This window comes from Anas acuta, chromosome 16 (genome assembly GCF_963932015.1).
Source record: "Anas acuta chromosome 16, bAnaAcu1.1, whole genome shotgun sequence".
In the NCBI taxonomy this organism is placed as follows: Eukaryota; Metazoa; Chordata; class Aves; order Anseriformes; family Anatidae; genus Anas; species Anas acuta.
In genome coordinates, this window is record NC_088994.1 from 4,788,882 (window position 1) to 4,806,354 (window position 17,473).

Consider the following 17,473-nt stretch of genomic DNA (forward strand, 5'->3'; position numbering starts at 1 on the left):
CCAGGACCGATTATGGATCTGGAAATCTGGTTGCTTGCCAGGCTTCAGCTGGGGCAAATGAATTTAAATTACATTTGTAATACACTTCAAGTTGAATATTGTGCTATATTACTTCCTGGCCCAGAGATTTTACTGATTGTGGTGAGGAGTAGCCAAAAGGGCTCTGCTATTTTCTGCTGTGATCAGCTCTGACCACGGAGCCCCAGAGGAGTGAAGAGGAGCATGGCAGCACCCAGGGCTTCCTCTCTGCCACTGCCAGGGATGGGTTTAGCCCTTCCCTCGTGGCACAGTGCTGCCAGCTCTCACGCTGCCCCTGCAGAGCTGCTTTTCCACAAACCCAGGAACTTCCTCAACCAGGCTGCTGAATACAGACCTCTCTCAGCGTATGTGCTGCTGTGTAAGTAGTGCTTTCTTCCCTTGCCTGGCTTCATCTGCTGCCTCTTTTCTTCTGCACCCAGGAACGGTGGGGGACGTAGTGGCACCTTCTGTGCCATCTGCAGTGTGTGTGAGATGATTCAACAGCAAAATATCATCGACGTGTTCCACATAGTGAAAACGTTAAGGAATAACAAATCCAACATGGTGGAGTCACTGGTAAGCTTTTTTTCTACACTTTACCCCACCTAGCACATGTAGGGGGACTTCAGTATAGGTACAAAATTTCAGGGCTTAGCCCAGCGTGAATCAAACCCAAGCATAACATGAAGTCAGCAGAATTAAAAACATTCCCATTTTCACATATGTAATGAGTCCCTCAGTCCCATTACTTCTCATCTTGATCAGCATGGGGAGCAGAGCATCCCACACCCAGCTGCCTCCAGGAGGTCAAACCCCATGGCTGTCACCATGGCTGTGGGAAGGGGCAGGATTTGTCCTTTTGCATATTCATACAGCCTAGTGCTTATTGCTGTTACATGCCTTGAAAGCAGGCAGGGAGAAGAGTCTGAAGCCCAGACCATGCTCCCTGCAACCAGAGAGATTAAACTGTCCTGAATTCAAACATCTCAATCGATCACACTGAATTGTTCCTCAAAAGCAGTGAGGGCACGGAACATGAACTAATGAATAGTCCATAGAGTGGCTGTCTCTTTGAGCATTTTTCTTTTCCATCGATGATAACATCTCTTAGTAATGCTTGTTCAGTATCACAGAGAAATACAATTAATGTTTGCCTGGTCCTGCCAAATGTTTAAGAAGGAAAGAGGAGATATTTTTGGCAGCTTGTGGAATGAGGCTCCACAGAGTTCATCTGCATCCCGGCGTCACTGATTTCTGTTTTGTCTTTCAGGAACAGTATAAATTTGTATACGAGGTTGCACTGGAATACTTGAGTTCCTTTTAGCCCAGCGAAGGGAGGGGAGCCTCCGACATGGCAGACCCCAACCCCTGGCAGACGCTTCTCCCCTCTCCCACGTTAGAAGGCAGTAACAGGTGTGGGAAGGAAAACCTCTCCTTCCCGGAGCAAGAGACTGAGACTGCACAGACCTCGCTGGAAGGAGGAGATGATGCCTGTGTTTGCTGCTGCCTGCTTTCTATTGGAGCATCTACCGCTTCTTAAATAACCTACTGTACAAATTAGCAAAATGGGAGACAGACTGAAAGACTGGACTTTCTAATCCCCTCTGACTTCTCTCCTCTTTGGGATTGTATTTTTGCTCTCCTTGCCGCAGAGTGGGGAAAGAATGAAACCCTTAGGAAATTCTCTTTTAAATGTTTCCTTTTTAAGTTATATTTTTATTTTTGAATCTCAGTCTTTAATTTTTGAACTTCATGCAGCAGTCATTTGGGAAAAATGAGATAGCCATAGGGGATCTATGACATGTTTCATTACAATTTGCCTACCTTACCTGTGTTCGTTTTATTTTCCAAATGAAAAGGCCAACACCAAAAACCACTGGAATTATATTTCTGTATCTGGTTCCTTTCAGCATGAAAATAGATGATGGAGATGAGAAATTGTTCATGGATTCACTGCCTCGGCTTCTACATGTTTCCTCCCAGTTTCTGCTAGACTCCCAAGGCTGTGTGCATGAACTGGTTACATCTCTACTCCGTGTTCATTTCAGCGCTGGTGAAGCAATGGCATTAATGAGTTTCCCAGCCACTTAAACCCTAAGGTTAAATATTTGCATCAAACAAATTGCATTTGTCTTGCAACTTTGGTAACTTTGTTACCATATTTTTCAAGTATTTGCTGGGGTGCAGTGTGTCTTTGAAAAACAGGGTATAAAGTAGGTGTTACCGATCATATACTATGTATTATTATTTTTTTATTTATTATTTGTATTGCTGTGGAACTTAGGACCCCTAGTCCTGACAGGACCCTGCTGAACTAGGCACTGTGCAAAGAGAGAACAAAGAAGGTTCCTGCTCAAGAACTTAGAATCTGAAGGTAATCTTAAAATTGGGTTTCATCAAGGTTTCCTCACTGTTTCCAAACTGTTTTACAATCAGATGTAGCCGAGTGATTTATTCACATTTCCAGCTCCTGCGTATTTCAAAATGGTAACCCATCCAGGCTGTAGGAAAGGTGATGTACATACACAGAAACCTGTTCTGACATGTGCTCAGAAAAGTCTTCGACCAGCACAGCAACTTTCCATCTTAAGCAGCACAGCTTTTGTTTTGTTCTGCAGAAATGCCTGTGCAGCTCTACTGCCTTGAAACAAACATCAGATGTGTTTTGCCCTGGTTCTGGATCTCATTCTGACTTCCTAAAAGCTAAGAAATTACTTTTCTAGAAGAGTATGCTTAAATAGTTAATCACTAAGGTCTGCAGGATAATCTTGGAGAATTTTAAATGAACAAGGACTGCAACATTCAGTATTTCAGTTTAGCTATTTATTTATCTTGAGGGTGCAGGGATACTGGGTTACTCTGTGTGTAAATTAGATTCTGGGAGATGCAGGTTTCTTCAAATACAGACTTGTTAAAAGCTAGACTGAATGTAAGAGTTTAAGGAAAACTCTGCTTTCTTACCACTTTGTAGTTTTCTACCCCTAAGTAAATACTCAGAGACTGTGCTGGGAACTCTGTTGTGTTAATGCCTGGCACAGAGAATGCCAGAAGCTCAAAAAAATTTACTAATCCCACATGCAAATTGAAAAGGCACCTCTGCTTCATAGACATTCGTTTATAAAAAATTATACCTTTGACTTGACAATGAAATATGAAAATTAAATCTGATAAAAGCAACTTGATGTAAATAGACCAGTATCTAACCAAAAAGTTATCTCTGTCAGGACCTGCAGCAGTCTTAAGAAAGGATGCTTGGTATTTGCAAATGGAACAGCAATAATCCTTCTTCCTGCTCAGCAGAAGAGGGGCTTGCAGAGGTTGCTGAACTGTTTAGCTCATGTTCTTTCCAAGAAGCTTTGGATTCTTGGCTTCTTCCAAGTGAAAATCTTGAAGGTCTTAAATGTGGTGGACTGCAGCATCCCTTGATGTAGCTAGAGTGCCACAAAGAATTGAAGAGAACCCCCTCACAGGTTCCTCTGCTCTGTTTCAGGTTGGTCTTCCCTGTTACCTGCAGAAATCCCCTTTAGTTCATATTGGTGCTTGTCTGTCACACCAGGTGAAGGTCTGGTGTTACAGGAAACAAATTACTTGTTTGATTTACTTTTTTTTTTCTTTATTTTTTATTTTTTTTCTGCTAAGCTACCCAAGCAATTCTGCAAAAGAATAGAAGACAAAGCAAAATTGTGACATAAAAATTAGAAGGAAGGCAAAATGCAACTGTTTGGATTTCAGGCATAATTGCTGTAACAACAGCTTGCTGTAGCAGCATAGGTCAGTAGTTCGGGGCCAGTTGCAAAGAAGAGGAAGAAGGAGGGAATCTTGATCCCAAGATGGGATTTTTCAACTGCCCAGGTTGAAAGAAGGTAAGGAGAAGCTACCAGTGAAATGTTCATGACTTCACCAGCTCCAGGAAGCCAGAGAGAATCACTCCCTGTAGAAGCTTTAGAAATATTAATTAAAAACATTCTGTTAATTTTATGTGGAAACTAGCATACCTGTAGCTACTGAAAGACTAGTTCAAGCTCTGAGGTTAATACCCAGGATAAAGGGAATAGAGAGGTAGAAGAAATGGCAATATAACCAAAAAATTAAGTGTCAGAGGTGATTCCAGGCTTAACAATAGCATAGAGGAAAGTAGATTTAAAAGCCAGAAGTAAGCCTAGAGGAGGGATGTATGCATGGAGAGAAGCAGGTGTTAGATGAGCAGAGCAGAATAGCTCTTGCAGTGAAGTTGTTTAAGGTCTTGAAGTAGGTTTGAATGTATTTTCATGGTATAAAAAATATTAGTACAGGGTCAGTGGCAAGTACCAGCTGACGTGTTCCATATGCTTGTAGCCCTCTGAGAATGCAAAGTGATGTTAGCAGTGAAAGGTGTTTAAGCTAAACTTTACCTTGTATTTGCAAGAAACAAGTTTGATGCAAATGTTGTTGGTTTGCACAGCCGAACTGTTAGTCACAACCGATTATGTGCCAGCTCAGTTCAGTGTTTCAGCTTTCTTCTAATGTTCAGCTGACAATCAGTGTGGAAGGATGCTCAGCAAACACTACAGGTGGTTCTGCTTAGGGACCCAAACTGTTATCAGCACATGGTTGCATTGCTTTCAGGGAACTGACCTGGGTCTCTGGTGGCTCAGGGATTTACACTGTTCTGTGCTACTCAATGCATATAAGTTGAATGTAAATTAATGATGAAGAAAAAGAAAAGAAGACCACTTTAAATAACCTTGTTATCCTAAGGTTCTTTAAACCATAGAGAACAACCAGTAGCAAAATAGGTAATGTGTTTGAAGCAAGATCATGGGCATTGGGTTTGTTTTCACTGGGAAAGAGAAATGATGAGGTAAAGGAGGCTTTCTCACTCCTGAAAGGGTTAACAGTCAGGGACAAACTTTCCAATCGCAGTATTACTTGCTGTGGTTGGGGAGCAGTAATGTAAGGCAGAAGAGGTGAATTCCTCAATGACTGAATTTTAGGCTGGGAAAACATGATTTTGACAATATTTGAATGGTGGTAAGGAAAACATTTATTCCCATTCCAACATCCTGGCGGAGTTGGGTGAGAATTGTTTATTGATAGCGTAGTATGGATCTGAAGTGTAATCTGATATTCAGGGAACTGGAAATAAGTCAGTAAGGCTGGGGGTATGGGGACTATCTCATACACAGGGTAACCAACATCTTAAATTGTTAAGGGATATAACTAAAGCAAGAGATATCGAGGCTGGCTGCTGGAGAAAGGAGACCCTGAGTAGTTGCAGGACAGAAACAGAGGGACTAAACACCCTGCAAGGTACAGTAGGTTTTGAATTTTTTTTTTTAATTATTTTTTTATTTTTTTCAAAATTAAGATCTCTGCAGGAGCTGCATCCTTTGCAGGCACCTCCCCACCCCCCAGCCCCCAAAAAAGGCTGTAAAGAAAAAGGTATTTGAGGACCTGTAAGTAGACCTGAGGTACTTGTTTATTAATGTGAAGAAAACAGACCATGGATGGGAGCATAGTGTCCGTGTGAAGGTAACTGAAACAGGTGGCAAACAAGCAGATGGGGATTTAGTGGGTTTAGGTCTGAGGACTGAAATAACTGGTATTGTCTGATCCAGTAAGTCTGTGGTTAGCAGGAGGCATTTCAGTTCATGACTGAAATTTTTTAGCCAAGTTGCACAGATTTCTGTCTGCTTTTGTCATGCTTAGCTCCAGCACTGGTTGGTCCCACTTCATTTATTCACATTTCAGCCATTTGTGTGAGCTAGAGTTGTCCATTTGAGTCCACAGGCAACAGGTGGCTAGAAGGAAAGATTTTTACAAGCACGAAAAAGCCATACACTTTGTCACCTTTCCCCCCCAAAATCAAGCAGCAGTTCCTGTACCCCATCTCTTCTGCTAGGTGCCAGCCCATGTTACGCCCACACGCCCAGAAAGTAGACAGATATTTTGGGAAATGCTGTGGCCCCTAATCAGTCTGGTCCATGTAACTCTGTAGGGCAAAGGAGGGAATCCCAAAGCGTAGCTTCTGGGCAGAGAAACGTGGATTTGTGTGTCAGGAGGTTTCTGCCTTTTATTCTGGATCTGTAAATGCCCTGTGAAAATGTCCAGTGGCAATATAGACCCTACAGTAGTAGATTTAGACTTGTAGATATTAGACTTGTTTTTCCATCTACTTTTCACAGGTCCTTTAGAATTAGGTTAGAATTAGGCTCACTGGCAGTCATCGTGGGTCACTGCTCATGAGTCCTGTAAAGGCAGAGAAAGGAGAGAGGCTCCTGCCTGCAGCAGGCGGTTCCGAAGGCATTTCAACCAATTGCTATCTGGAAGAGAGGGAGAGGAAAAGAAATCTCCTTTGGAGAAAGACAGACATTGGAGGTAAAGGAAGATTACACGGAGACCTGAAACAGGTAGGAAACTTCCACTTTTTTCTCCCTCTCATTCTCGCAGGGGTTTACTTATGTCATTCTCGCTTTTGTGAGTTCATGCCAAGATCATAAAAAGCCAGGTGGTAGCACATTCCTCCTTGTGGAGCTCTCTAGAGATGGAGCAGTCAGTGTAACAGAGGGAATAAATCCTGAGGGACAGAGATAAAAGGCGATTTTCTTGAGAGGAACTTTCAAGCACGAGGTGCCCCTATCTGTCACACTCGCAGGGTTCTTGGAAAGTCATCACAGAGCTGTGCACAGTCCTGGCGTATTCCTGCATGTGCAATACAGTGCAAATGCTGCACTCAGAATGCTTCTTTGTCCTATAATGCATTTAAACAATCCACTGTGTTATACTGGCAGCCAAATTAATATTTAGCAGTTGGAAAGGCCATCTCCTGAACTTGGTACGAGCCTGCTGGGTTCTCATTTGAGATCCTTCCGATTGTCTGAAGTGAAGAAGCTTCAGTTCTTTGTTAGAAACATAAATGGGACCATGTGACAAAAGGTATTCAGCATGACTCGAGTCTACAACTCAGTACACCTCTTAGAAAACTGTGAAGTGGTAAAACAGAGTATTACATGCTCATTGCACAGACCTTCTCAGGAGCAGGAACTGAGGAAGCCAGCTAATTAAAGTTAGGTATACAGAAATGAGTAATGGGTACTCTATTAACCCCCCTGTGTTCATATTTTATTTAGATTGCGGTCTTCTGTAGCCATACATATATGATACACAGTTTAAATGCAAGTGCCCTTTCTTTCCCTGTTCCCCAAAATACCCGTAGCTCTTCCTATAGCATAGCAAGCAAGCAAAGCCCACTTTCTGCAAGGGCCGCTAGGAAAATCTATCATGTAGTATCTGTTTATTGACTTGGGAAATATTAGTCATCTTCCTCCTCATACGTATTTGAAGAATATACAATTTGGTATAGCAGTTAAGTAAATTCATGCATTTTTATACATCAAGACCAAATCCTGATGATACCGAGTTTTATGGAAAGACAAAAATTTTGCTGAGTTCCAGTGGCCTCTAGTCTCTAATCCTTATTTTCTGTGTTAAACGATTTTAAAAGCCTCCCTTGTAACCGATAGACTACACTTAGAATATCCTACAGTTTCATATTGGAGTAGCATAATTGTGAAAACCTGGCAGCTTGTTCTGTTTGTAAGAAGCGAGAGATCTAAATGAGCCTTCCTAGCCTTGTCCCAGTGCATCTAACAGAATTTTCACCCTTATTTTCTGTTTTCAACCTAACCCTTATAAAAACAAAATAGTGCAGCAGACTGAATGACAGCTGCTGGTGTTCCCATAGTGTTTCCTGGTGGGGGGAGGAGGAGAAAACTTTTTTCTTATAAGTCAATTCAGCATGAGCTGCTTCTAAGCAGTGTAGTCAGAGACAGTTTTGTCTGGAGCAAGGATTTACTTGTTATTGCCCGGTGGAGGTACACTGTAGATGTAACCTTTGGGACCAGTCCTGATCTTTTCTGTATAGGTTACCAGCAGAATAGGGGTCACTTTAGCAGAAGTACTCGTTGCAAAATGACAGGGCTTCAGTGAAGATTTTTTACTGGGATATGTTGCTCTGCAGAGGTTTATTTCCTTGTGTGAGTACATCATCTTTCAGTGGGGACCTCCAGGAAATCTTCCTTACCTGCAGTTACAGAAAGGAGTGCATTCGCAGGGGTGGAAGGAGGAGTGAGGCCAACGTTTTATAAGCTTTCATGAATTCAGCTATTCTAAAAGACTCCCCAGGACAGATGACGATGGGTTGTTTGCATTGCTGAAAGTGTAACTAGCTCTAAGGCTTCGTGTGCTGGACTTCGGTGTACCCGGAGCAGAACTGGCATTATCCCCCTCATCACCCCTGTAGCCCTTTCTTATGTCTTCAGCACTTACGCTGCTCTTCCATGCTGAACATTGCAGCTGCATCCTTGACACCTTTAATCCATACTGACTAACCGCATTGACAAAATTCACTCCTGTATTGATTTAATCTCCTTCACCTCCTTCCCCTCTGCGCCAATCCTGTTGAAATTAAAATGTACTAGCATCACTTGCTACCAGACTTGTTACTACTTCAGACAGCAATGCTGCAGCTGCATCTGGATCAGCAGGATCCTATCCAGCTCCCTGGATGCATTCTGCCAGCAGGGAGGAATGCTGCATGAGAGCAAGTCTCTGCTGTTGCGATTCTGCCCCCATCTCCCCTCCTTTGGCCTTTATGGATTACTGGTGAAACTCACTTGTACAGTTTGGATGTTTGATAGATAAAGCACGTACGGAAAAAAAAGGAAAAACTATAAATACAAAAATCTCAACACTGTGCATTCAGTGTCTTTTCTTTCTAGCTTAAAAGAAGGAAGGTAAATAATGTCAAGTCAATGAATATCAGATATATTTTTTGACTGTACATTACAGTGAAGTGTAATCTTTTTTTTACAACTGCGAGTCCATCTTATTTATTCTTGTAAATGTTCCCAGACAATGTTTGTAATATGGGCTGTGTTGCAAATCCATAAAATAAATCTGTGATCTGAGATTAATGTTTTACTAAGAGACTCTTGTACTCGTGCCTTTTCTTTGCACTTACAGGGGACAATATATTGCAAGTAATACTATTAGCAGTGGCGGGGTGATGGCACATGAAAAATCAAGACAAGCTTCTTGTCACATTGATGGGCAGCTGGCTTTACATTATGGTTATCATTTAGAAGTAGCTTAACAGCAGCAAAGAAAATTCACCAAGCGCTTCAATTTAGCTGAAAACTTTGAGCCAGCCCTCGCAGAAAGCCACTGTCTGTGAGCTGAGTATTTTTTAAAATTATAGTCTTTGAAGCATGAGTTAGAGCCAAGCATATTCTTGCAGTGTTTTCCTTCTACCAGGTATTACTGTCTTGTTTCCTTGGTATTCAAGAGCTGAATAGAGATCGCTAATGCTACTGAGATTTTTCTGGTGTTTCCTATAGACAGGCACACGAGGGTATTTTGTGTGCAGGTGTTGCATGCCAAACTTGAATGTAGGATACGGATGTCAGTAACAAATATTTTCACACGTTTACCAGCAGGCTGCCGTCTTCTGCCCTCATTTATCAACAGCCACATGGCAGTGCTTGCCATCCAAGTCAGTTTATGCAAAGTAGGAGACTGTAGGCAAGGAAGTAGACAAGGCTCCTGTGCTCTGAACACTGCTTTGTTCCCACAGAGCAAGCACAAGCACATTCACAGCTTAGTGCCAGAATAGGAAAGTCCTGTCTTGCTACCCTCATACAACCCAAACGGTAAGAACTAATGTCTTTTACATTGTTAATTAGCCTCACTAAAAAGAAAAATAATAAAAATCAGGCATCTGAACAAGGATGATGTAGCTCTTGTTCTTCCTAAAGCGTGGTAAATCTATCTTGGAAGCATAGTTTTGTACTCATTTCCGTATAGATTCATTTTTATCTTTTCCAAATACTTTGTTATAATTCTTCATTGATATGAAGAATTATTCCGTAACTGCACTAGGTATTGGTGTTTGGCTCAAATAAAGGTGTGCAGTCACAGAGTTACTGCTATGGTGGGAAGCCAGTTAGGAGGAAAAAGTTGATGCCAGAGCAAGCTTCACACCAGTGGAAAACTTGAGGAAACTTGACTGGTGCAGTCATGAGTGTTTAATAGAAACAGTTGTATACTGGTAGTGATTTATTACAGTTCATCTTGGTACTTGAGCCTGGTTTATATTTTACAGACACCTGATACTAACAAGCTGCACTTACAGAACTTAAACAGCAGAGAACATATTGCAGGTGATCCTACAGAGATACACATTGAAATTCCAGCATTCAGAAACACGTTCACCCTTCTGTTCTTTTCTCGTCTTCCCAGCATAAGACAGCAATGGGTTATGTGCTGGGGAATGCAGAAGTCAGAAATGCCTGGGGTTCAAAGTGCTTCACACCCTGCTCCCTGGTGATACCATTGCTGACACGTGCAGGGTACAAACCTGTAGAGATTTAATCGAGCTCAGTCAGTGCCTTTAGGTATCAGCTGCTACTTTTCCATCCATTTCCATGATAACCAATATCTTTGTATTGATACCACTCTGCCTAAGCTGAAGCTCTCATTTTTATGGGTTAAACCTTCAAATACCACACATCATGCTGAGCTGAATATGCAGCTGTTGTGTAGAAGCAGATGTTAAAAATGGGGCTTGTCTTATTCAGGCACAACTGTCCACATGATAGTCATCCAGCTCTAGAGAGGGAACCTGGACAATGGCCTTGATGGTGAGAAAAAGGCCTCTCCAGAGGGTGAAGCTGCCTTGGATAGAGCCATCTAAGGCAAATGTGTTGTGTTGTCCTCTGGATGTCCCTGGTTTCTCCAGTGATCGAGTTAGGCAGGTGACCAATACCAGCTTGGACAGCTAATTCTGAGATCTCTTTAGTTAGATGAGTTGCATTCCCTCTGGTACTGAATATACTGCAAGCAAATTACGTCATAAAATAACATAAAGAGAGAAGGAACAGATTTAATGCTTCTTGGTTATTCTTGGAAATTCTTCCTCTGATCCATCTAGGTTGGCTGTTTCAGGTCCTCCCTCTCTTTTGTCAAGTTCCACATTTGAAAAATTAAGAAAACGTTTTTTTTCTTTAAAAACAAAAAAAAGGGGGTCTGTTCTGTGTTTACTTTTGTACACCAATGTATAACTTTAATTTTACAGGAGGTAAACCAAATAAAAAAAGACTTTTGTTCTTCCTTGTGTTTTGGTTTCGTGCGTTTGTTGTGGTTTGTGTGTGTGTGTGAGCCATTTCTATGTGTGTTTGGGAGGATGTCATATTTCTTACTACGAGAGAGTTTATAACTTGCTTGTAAAAGTTTATCCCGTAAATGTTAATATATGGTGAATCAATAGCTACAGAGCATTTATGGTGCAGGTCAATAGGGTCCGTAACATTTAGTGATCTGCTTATAAACACCTATAATGGACTCTTTATGCCAGAAGTTATATAATATTTAGTTCTCCTTTATTAATACCTTGTAAACGATATACTGTTAAGATATGCTGCAACCTGATGGATTTTCTGGCAATGTGATAAAATAGCTCTTTATTGCTTGTGCTTGTATAAATGGTTCCCTCTAAAACATCTGTGAAAGAAAGTCTGGCTTGCATATAAAAATTAATGAAAGATGCAGAACGTTTTTCTGGAGAAAAGTAAGGCCAGAAGTTGCTAGCAGTAACTCCCTCAGTGTGCTCACGTATAGGATGGTCCATGTAGGATCAAGAGGCTGAAGAGCTTGTACTAAACATCCCTTTCTTTGAAATCTCTGAAGGTGTTCCTAGGAGTATCATTTCCTTTGTGTTTCATGACTGAGTGTGCTGAGCAGACAGGAGAGGGTCCCAGTTATCCGCAACGTACCAGGCAATATCAGGCAATATCTGCAGTGATCTTTCTTCCAGGTAATGTTTTGAATTGTGCTCTCTCCATCCACTGGACCTAAGCAGGGCTTCTAACCCAATGCTGGAGCATGCCAACAGCACATCCAGCGGGTGTCTCCCTTCAGGTCCTTTTTTGTGCATCTTTCTTGCCAATCAGCCTGTCCTGGCAGCAGAGCAGGGACATGACGGTGTGCGCAGCTCTGTGTGCGTGCACGTCTCCTGTCACCTTGTCCTCCTGCTAAAAGCTGGGCACAAATATTCCTCTAAATTAAGAGCTACTGGAGGGGATTATTGGCAGCGTTTGTACAGTCGTGAGTGCTGACGATGAAGGAACGAGTTGTCTAGGAAAATGCTGATGACGTGCAAAGAAAGAAAATTATTGTTTATTCTCGTGCCATAAGAACTATCTTGCAACAAAAAATAGGCTTTAACAAAGGAGGTAATGAGCAACACCAGTTCTCTGTGCTTCTGTGTACATGCCATTGAGCTGTAATTACACCACATGGCTGAATGTGTGAATACACCTCCAGTAAGCAGCCAGCTCCCAGCATGTTCGTGTGACAAGAAGCATCACAACACCCGGTAATAGTTCCTCTGTTGGTTGTAGTTTGAAGGATGGATTAGCTGTGGACTGAGTCAAAATTAATACCAAAAGCCAAAATAAGCAAATATTTTTTTGTTTCTACTTTGCATCTTCATTAAATTACATGAATGTAGAAATTACGTTTGTGTTTACAGATCCAGTTTGGAGTTTACTCCACACTATTGGTAACATCTATGGTATTTGGGGGGATTTACTGCTTTTAGCTGTGGAGGTTCTGCAGAAATGCCTGAAGCCATCTTTTGCACAAAGCTGAGGCCCATTGCTTCAGTCTTCTGTTGCTCAGGGATGTTTTGTATCCAGGTGCAGAAAAACTGAAGTGCTACTTTCCCTGTTTTTTTTTTTTCCTAGTAAAATTTTATGCTAAATTCTAAAGCCTGCAAGCATTTTTTAATGAAGGGCTGTTCCATACATTCACTGCTTGCTGTGTTGCTGGTATATAATGCTTTTATTTCAATCTGCTTCACTCCAAGTTCCATCATCTAAAAGTGCCCTTGTTCCAGCAGGTGTTGAAAGAAAAAACCCTACCTCTAGAAATACAAATTCTTCTCAGTGTGGATCTGCTCACGTTGCAGCAGGGTCAGGGCAGACGTGTGAATTGGTGTCTTGGCCCAAGCTCAGGAGTTGAGGAATGAGAAGAGAGCGTGTCTGGGGACAAGGGGGATTGACCCAATGGTGCCTTTCCCCATAGTGGTGTTGGAGCAGGCTGCTCCCTTGCTCCTGACAACTTCCAGTGCTTTCCAGGGCTACAACAAGTTTCATCCCACGGGGATTTCTCTCATTTTTCATCACCTCTGAAGGTGGCCCGGGACCTCCTGCCTGCTCCTCCCAGGTGTTTGCCAGAGGTGGGATCCCACATGGGCTGAGGGCAGCCCCCTTTGCCCGTCTCCAGCCTGCCCAGCACCTCTCGGATACATCACAGCCTCCTGCCAACAACTAATGTGCAGAGTCCAAGGCAAATAGGCTCCTTCCCCTAGCCTCACACCCTTGGTAAGCAAAACAGCTGCAGAAATATCAAGCAGAGAGCAAGTATTAACTCAAAACTCAGTTTGGGCTATAAGCATGCAAATAATTCCCGTTTTCTCGTTGGCAGACTCCCGCTGCTACAGTTGCTTATAGGAATCAGCTTTGCAAGTTTGGAGACTAATTTTGAAAAGAGCAGTTTGGGAACGATAAGGCCAGGCTTAAAAGACACTCCAACAGTGTGGAAATACAAGCAGATACCAGCTTGCTAAAAGAGAATAGATTTCTATCCATCCCGGATATTGTAGCAGCTTGTGGTCTGCAAGCATGTTGAACGATGTCAGAATTTTGTATGCATCAGGCTGGGGAAAACACTGCTGTTGCTTCAGTGCTGCTGCTCTGTCATTTTTGGCTGCTGCTTTTAAAATGATTTTCCCACTGTGGCCCCTGTACGACGCTGTGTAAGCAGTGGTAAGTCTTTGCAGGGAGGGACCAGGAGGAGTTCAGAGAGGAAAGTTTATTCCAGGGAATCTGGCTGGATTTGGGGGGAGATAACTCCATCACCTCAGGATGCAATTACCTGCATTTTTTGGGCATTTTCACAGGCTTCTGAAAAAAAAAAAAAAAAGAAAAAAGCATAGGCTTAGAAGTTATCAGTCACACATCAAGCTCTGAGGTAGTGATAAGAACAAGCTGCACCCTTTGAACCCAACAGGAAAGCTTTTTAAAAAAAATTACAGATTTAACCTTTTTGGTAAATGAATTCTCATGGAGTGGAAAGATCAAAATGAAATGTTTTGCTAACATGTTCTATCCAATTTGAAATGACCTAAGCACTGAAATCATTTTCTGTTGCTTTTTCCGTAGCTTGTCTGGTGGTCTTCATTGGGAAGCAATTTTCTTTGGCCATCAGAGCAGCCCCAAGCCTCCCCCCACCACACTGATGGACAAGGTAACATCACTGCATAGGATGCTCCCACAGCCTGGGCCCCTGGAAAGGGAGACTCGTGATCATTTGGATTAAATATTATTTTAATTTTACTGGCATTTTGCATCTTCACTGTTGGGAAATTTAGGCTTACTCTTTTTCTCACAAGTTTCACTTTTGTAATTAATGAGTCTTGTATCAGTTGCATATACTGTACGTGTATATGTGTATGCATATAGATTTATATAGGGCATACATATATATATATATATATACAGCTTGTAAACTCTACTTACATAAATGTGTGTGTGTGTATATACAGAAGTGCTTGTGTGAATATATATATATATATGTGTGTGTGTGTAAACAGCTTTTATACTACTGCACGCAGGGTTATCTAGGAAGCTCGAAGCTGTGCATGTGATCTGGGGAAGAGTTAGCCCAGGTGGATGTGTGCTGGAGTGATCCCTGTTGGAAGAGACGTGCGGTGCTGTGTCTTTTGTCATCAAAAAGGCCACAATTTCATGTCTTTGGAATTTTCTCCCAAATCTTTCCAAATGTCACTGCTTGTTTTGACACCTCTGAGTGTGGCTGCTGCCTCCCTTAGCAAGCATTGTGAGGACCTGGCTGAAGAGGTGACGACGATTTAGTGTTTATTATGATTTCCAAGTTCCCTGTGGGAAATTACATGGACCTAAAACCTCTTCCCCTTTCTGCTCTATCTAGTGCCCACCACCCCGGGCACTTCCTTCAAGCTGGGTTGAGTTAGGACTTGACCTTAATTCATACCACTCCTTCTGGGGGAATACGTGTGCACTAGGAGGGGGCTGTGTTTGTTCGTCAGCACGGCGTGTGCTGAGAAGCAGAGGAGGCTACTGGATGGTAAACAGAGAATTTAAATTTCTGAAAGCTCTCTTAAACCTGTTCAAATCTCTGTGCTGTGCAGATAAGGCTGAGCTGTTGTATGGGCTGACACAGTAGGAACAAACTTCTGGCATACGCACAGCAGTCAGAGCATTAGAATTGTAAAACACCTCTTTTCTTTTTTTAATCAAGGTAGGAACAAGTTTGAAAGGATGATTTGTGCGGTGTGCTTGCAGTTACAAACAGAAAAAAAATCCAAAGGATTCAGAAAGGAGGGAAGGAATCTGAGCAAGCAGGAACAGCCTGACCAAGTGAATCTGGTTGCCTCAAGTGTCATCGCTACTTTCCCTCAATTACCTTCTAGTCTTGGGATATTACAGATTTTAGTGTCCCCTAAATGAGCGAAAGTCCACTCTTCCCTGATGCAATCTTTCCTTCAGGGAGGCATTAACCTAACACCTGTGCCTAAACGGACCTTTACCTTTCTCTTGGAGATAAAAACGTGCAACGAGTTGGAAGCAGGTGGATTTGTTTTTCTGCTTGGAGACTTGTTTGGGTCGGTGTGAGCAGGTAACAGCAGGCAGCCTGGGCTTCTGCCAAAACTCCAGCAGTATAAAAGCTTTGTTTTCTCTGGCTCTGCAGCCGAGGAGGAGTCTAAAAGACCTAAAAACGTTGGAGATGCTGACTTCCACCCGAAGGAGAACATGAGCGTATTGTAAAATTGTGACCGCTTCAGGTCGAAAACATTTTGCAGATGTGCACAAAGCAAACGTCCCCAGGTCATGTGTGCATGCTGGGCATCGCTCAGCAAAACGCCTCCTGGCAGGTGTACCCTCTGTCCTTTCCTTCTTCCCTGCCTGCTCGGAGATGGGCGACCTGCAAAGTTCTGAGTTGTGTTCGATGTGCTGCCTGTACAAGCCAAGTGGTACAGTCCAGCTGTGGTCACAGTAATGCCATGGGAAAAAAATAAATGTATTAATGTAGTTTATGATTGCAAAAGCACTACGTTAACCTGAAAGGCGGGTTTAGCTGTGCTTCTTGGGAAATTTAACAGCCAGATTTTTCTGTTAAGATATTAGAAAAACTGCTTGAAATGGTAAAGGAAAAGACTGTATGTGTAAGGTCAAGTGCATTACCCCATCGCTGTGTTCCTGGAACTAAATACTGGGATGTTCCCAGGAGGTGGCAGAACCTGGAAATGCTGCTAAAATGGTGGGAATCAGGAAAAAATAAATACGAGCTAAATAGGAGTGTATCTATTTGTCTCGCTGTGGATACTTCAGAGCACAAATATGTGATGTCTAATTAGATGGGGGACAATACAAAGGCTACCCCGGTGTGCCAGAGCATCTCAGCCCACCCTGGGTGCCTGCTTGGTGCTGCCACTGATGGCACTGCAGGATCCAGCCCCTTGCTGTCCAGAGACCCCCTTGGTGGGGTGAACCTCTTACCTCTGGTCCTGGAGGGAAGTCGCTGAGCTAAGTAATGAGAAGGAGATGCCGATGGCTTCTTCTGTCACATCAGCGGAGAAAGAGATGTTAAAAATGAAGTAATGAGCATAGTTAAGAACAAAACTGCTGCTCCAGGCAAAGTTTTGCTAGCTTCACTTTTGCTCGCTTTCAGCTCAATGTACCAATTAAACTATAGCCGAAGCAGAAAATGACATAGTTTTATTTTTAAAGGACATAAACAATAGCATTTTATAAATCCTGCAGTTTCCCTTTGTCCAGAAGGAACGAGCGTTTTGGCTTCTTCCATGAGATACAGTTGCCAAGAGGTGTTCAGCTTCTGTCCCAGCTTCACAATCCCTGCAGCACGTACGCCTAAGAAATATAATCCTTCTGCTATTGTCTGCCTGCCTTCTCTTCTGAATACACTTGCAATTGCAGGCATGAAAAACAATTGGAGATGGGAACATTTGTTGGCTTTAAAACTCGCTGGATGACAGCTCAGCCTGGCTTGTAGCACAAATGATCAGGGGAAGAGCTGATTCTGCCAGAGAACGAGGGGTCCCGCATCTGCGCTGGGAGGACGCTGCTGTGCCACGTGTAAGGGCTGTCTTTCATTTTCTGCTGATTTTAATTCACTCTGCTTGGTTAGAAATGTTGGGCTCTGCACAGTCTTGTTTATCTTTTGTCCCCCATTGCTCCAACTCTTTCCTAAATACAAAAGGACTCAGGAATAGCATTCCGTTGGGCTGTCATGCTGAACAGTCTCCATATCCAGATGTTAATGATGGGAAACGTAGCATTATATGGGATCGATGGGT

At 42.6% G+C, this 17,473-nt stretch overlaps 1 protein-coding gene and 1 long non-coding RNA gene across 13 annotated transcripts in view; both read left to right on the plus strand.

Annotated features, from left to right (window-relative positions):
* PTPRT (protein tyrosine phosphatase receptor type T) overlaps window positions 1-8,985 on the plus strand; it is a 564,167-nt gene extending 555,182 nt beyond the window's left edge. For all 12 annotated transcript variants that reach the window (XM_068700265.1, XM_068700263.1, XM_068700264.1 and 9 more), the window contains 2 exons: window positions 459-594; window positions 1,289-8,985. In XM_068700265.1, coding sequence (XP_068556366.1) covers window positions 459-594; window positions 1,289-1,342 — 190 coding nt within the window. In that variant the 3' untranslated portion in view covers window positions 1,343-8,985. The remainder of the gene's footprint in view (window positions 1-458; window positions 595-1,288) is intronic.
* A 7,676-nt stretch (window positions 8,986-16,661) lies between these two features.
* Window positions 16,662-17,473, plus strand: part of LOC137865488 (uncharacterized) — a 36,235-nt gene continuing 35,423 nt past the window's right edge. The window contains exon 1 of the long non-coding RNA XR_011101926.1: window positions 16,662-17,252. This is a non-coding gene — a long non-coding RNA (uncharacterized lncRNA). The remainder of the gene's footprint in view (window positions 17,253-17,473) is intronic.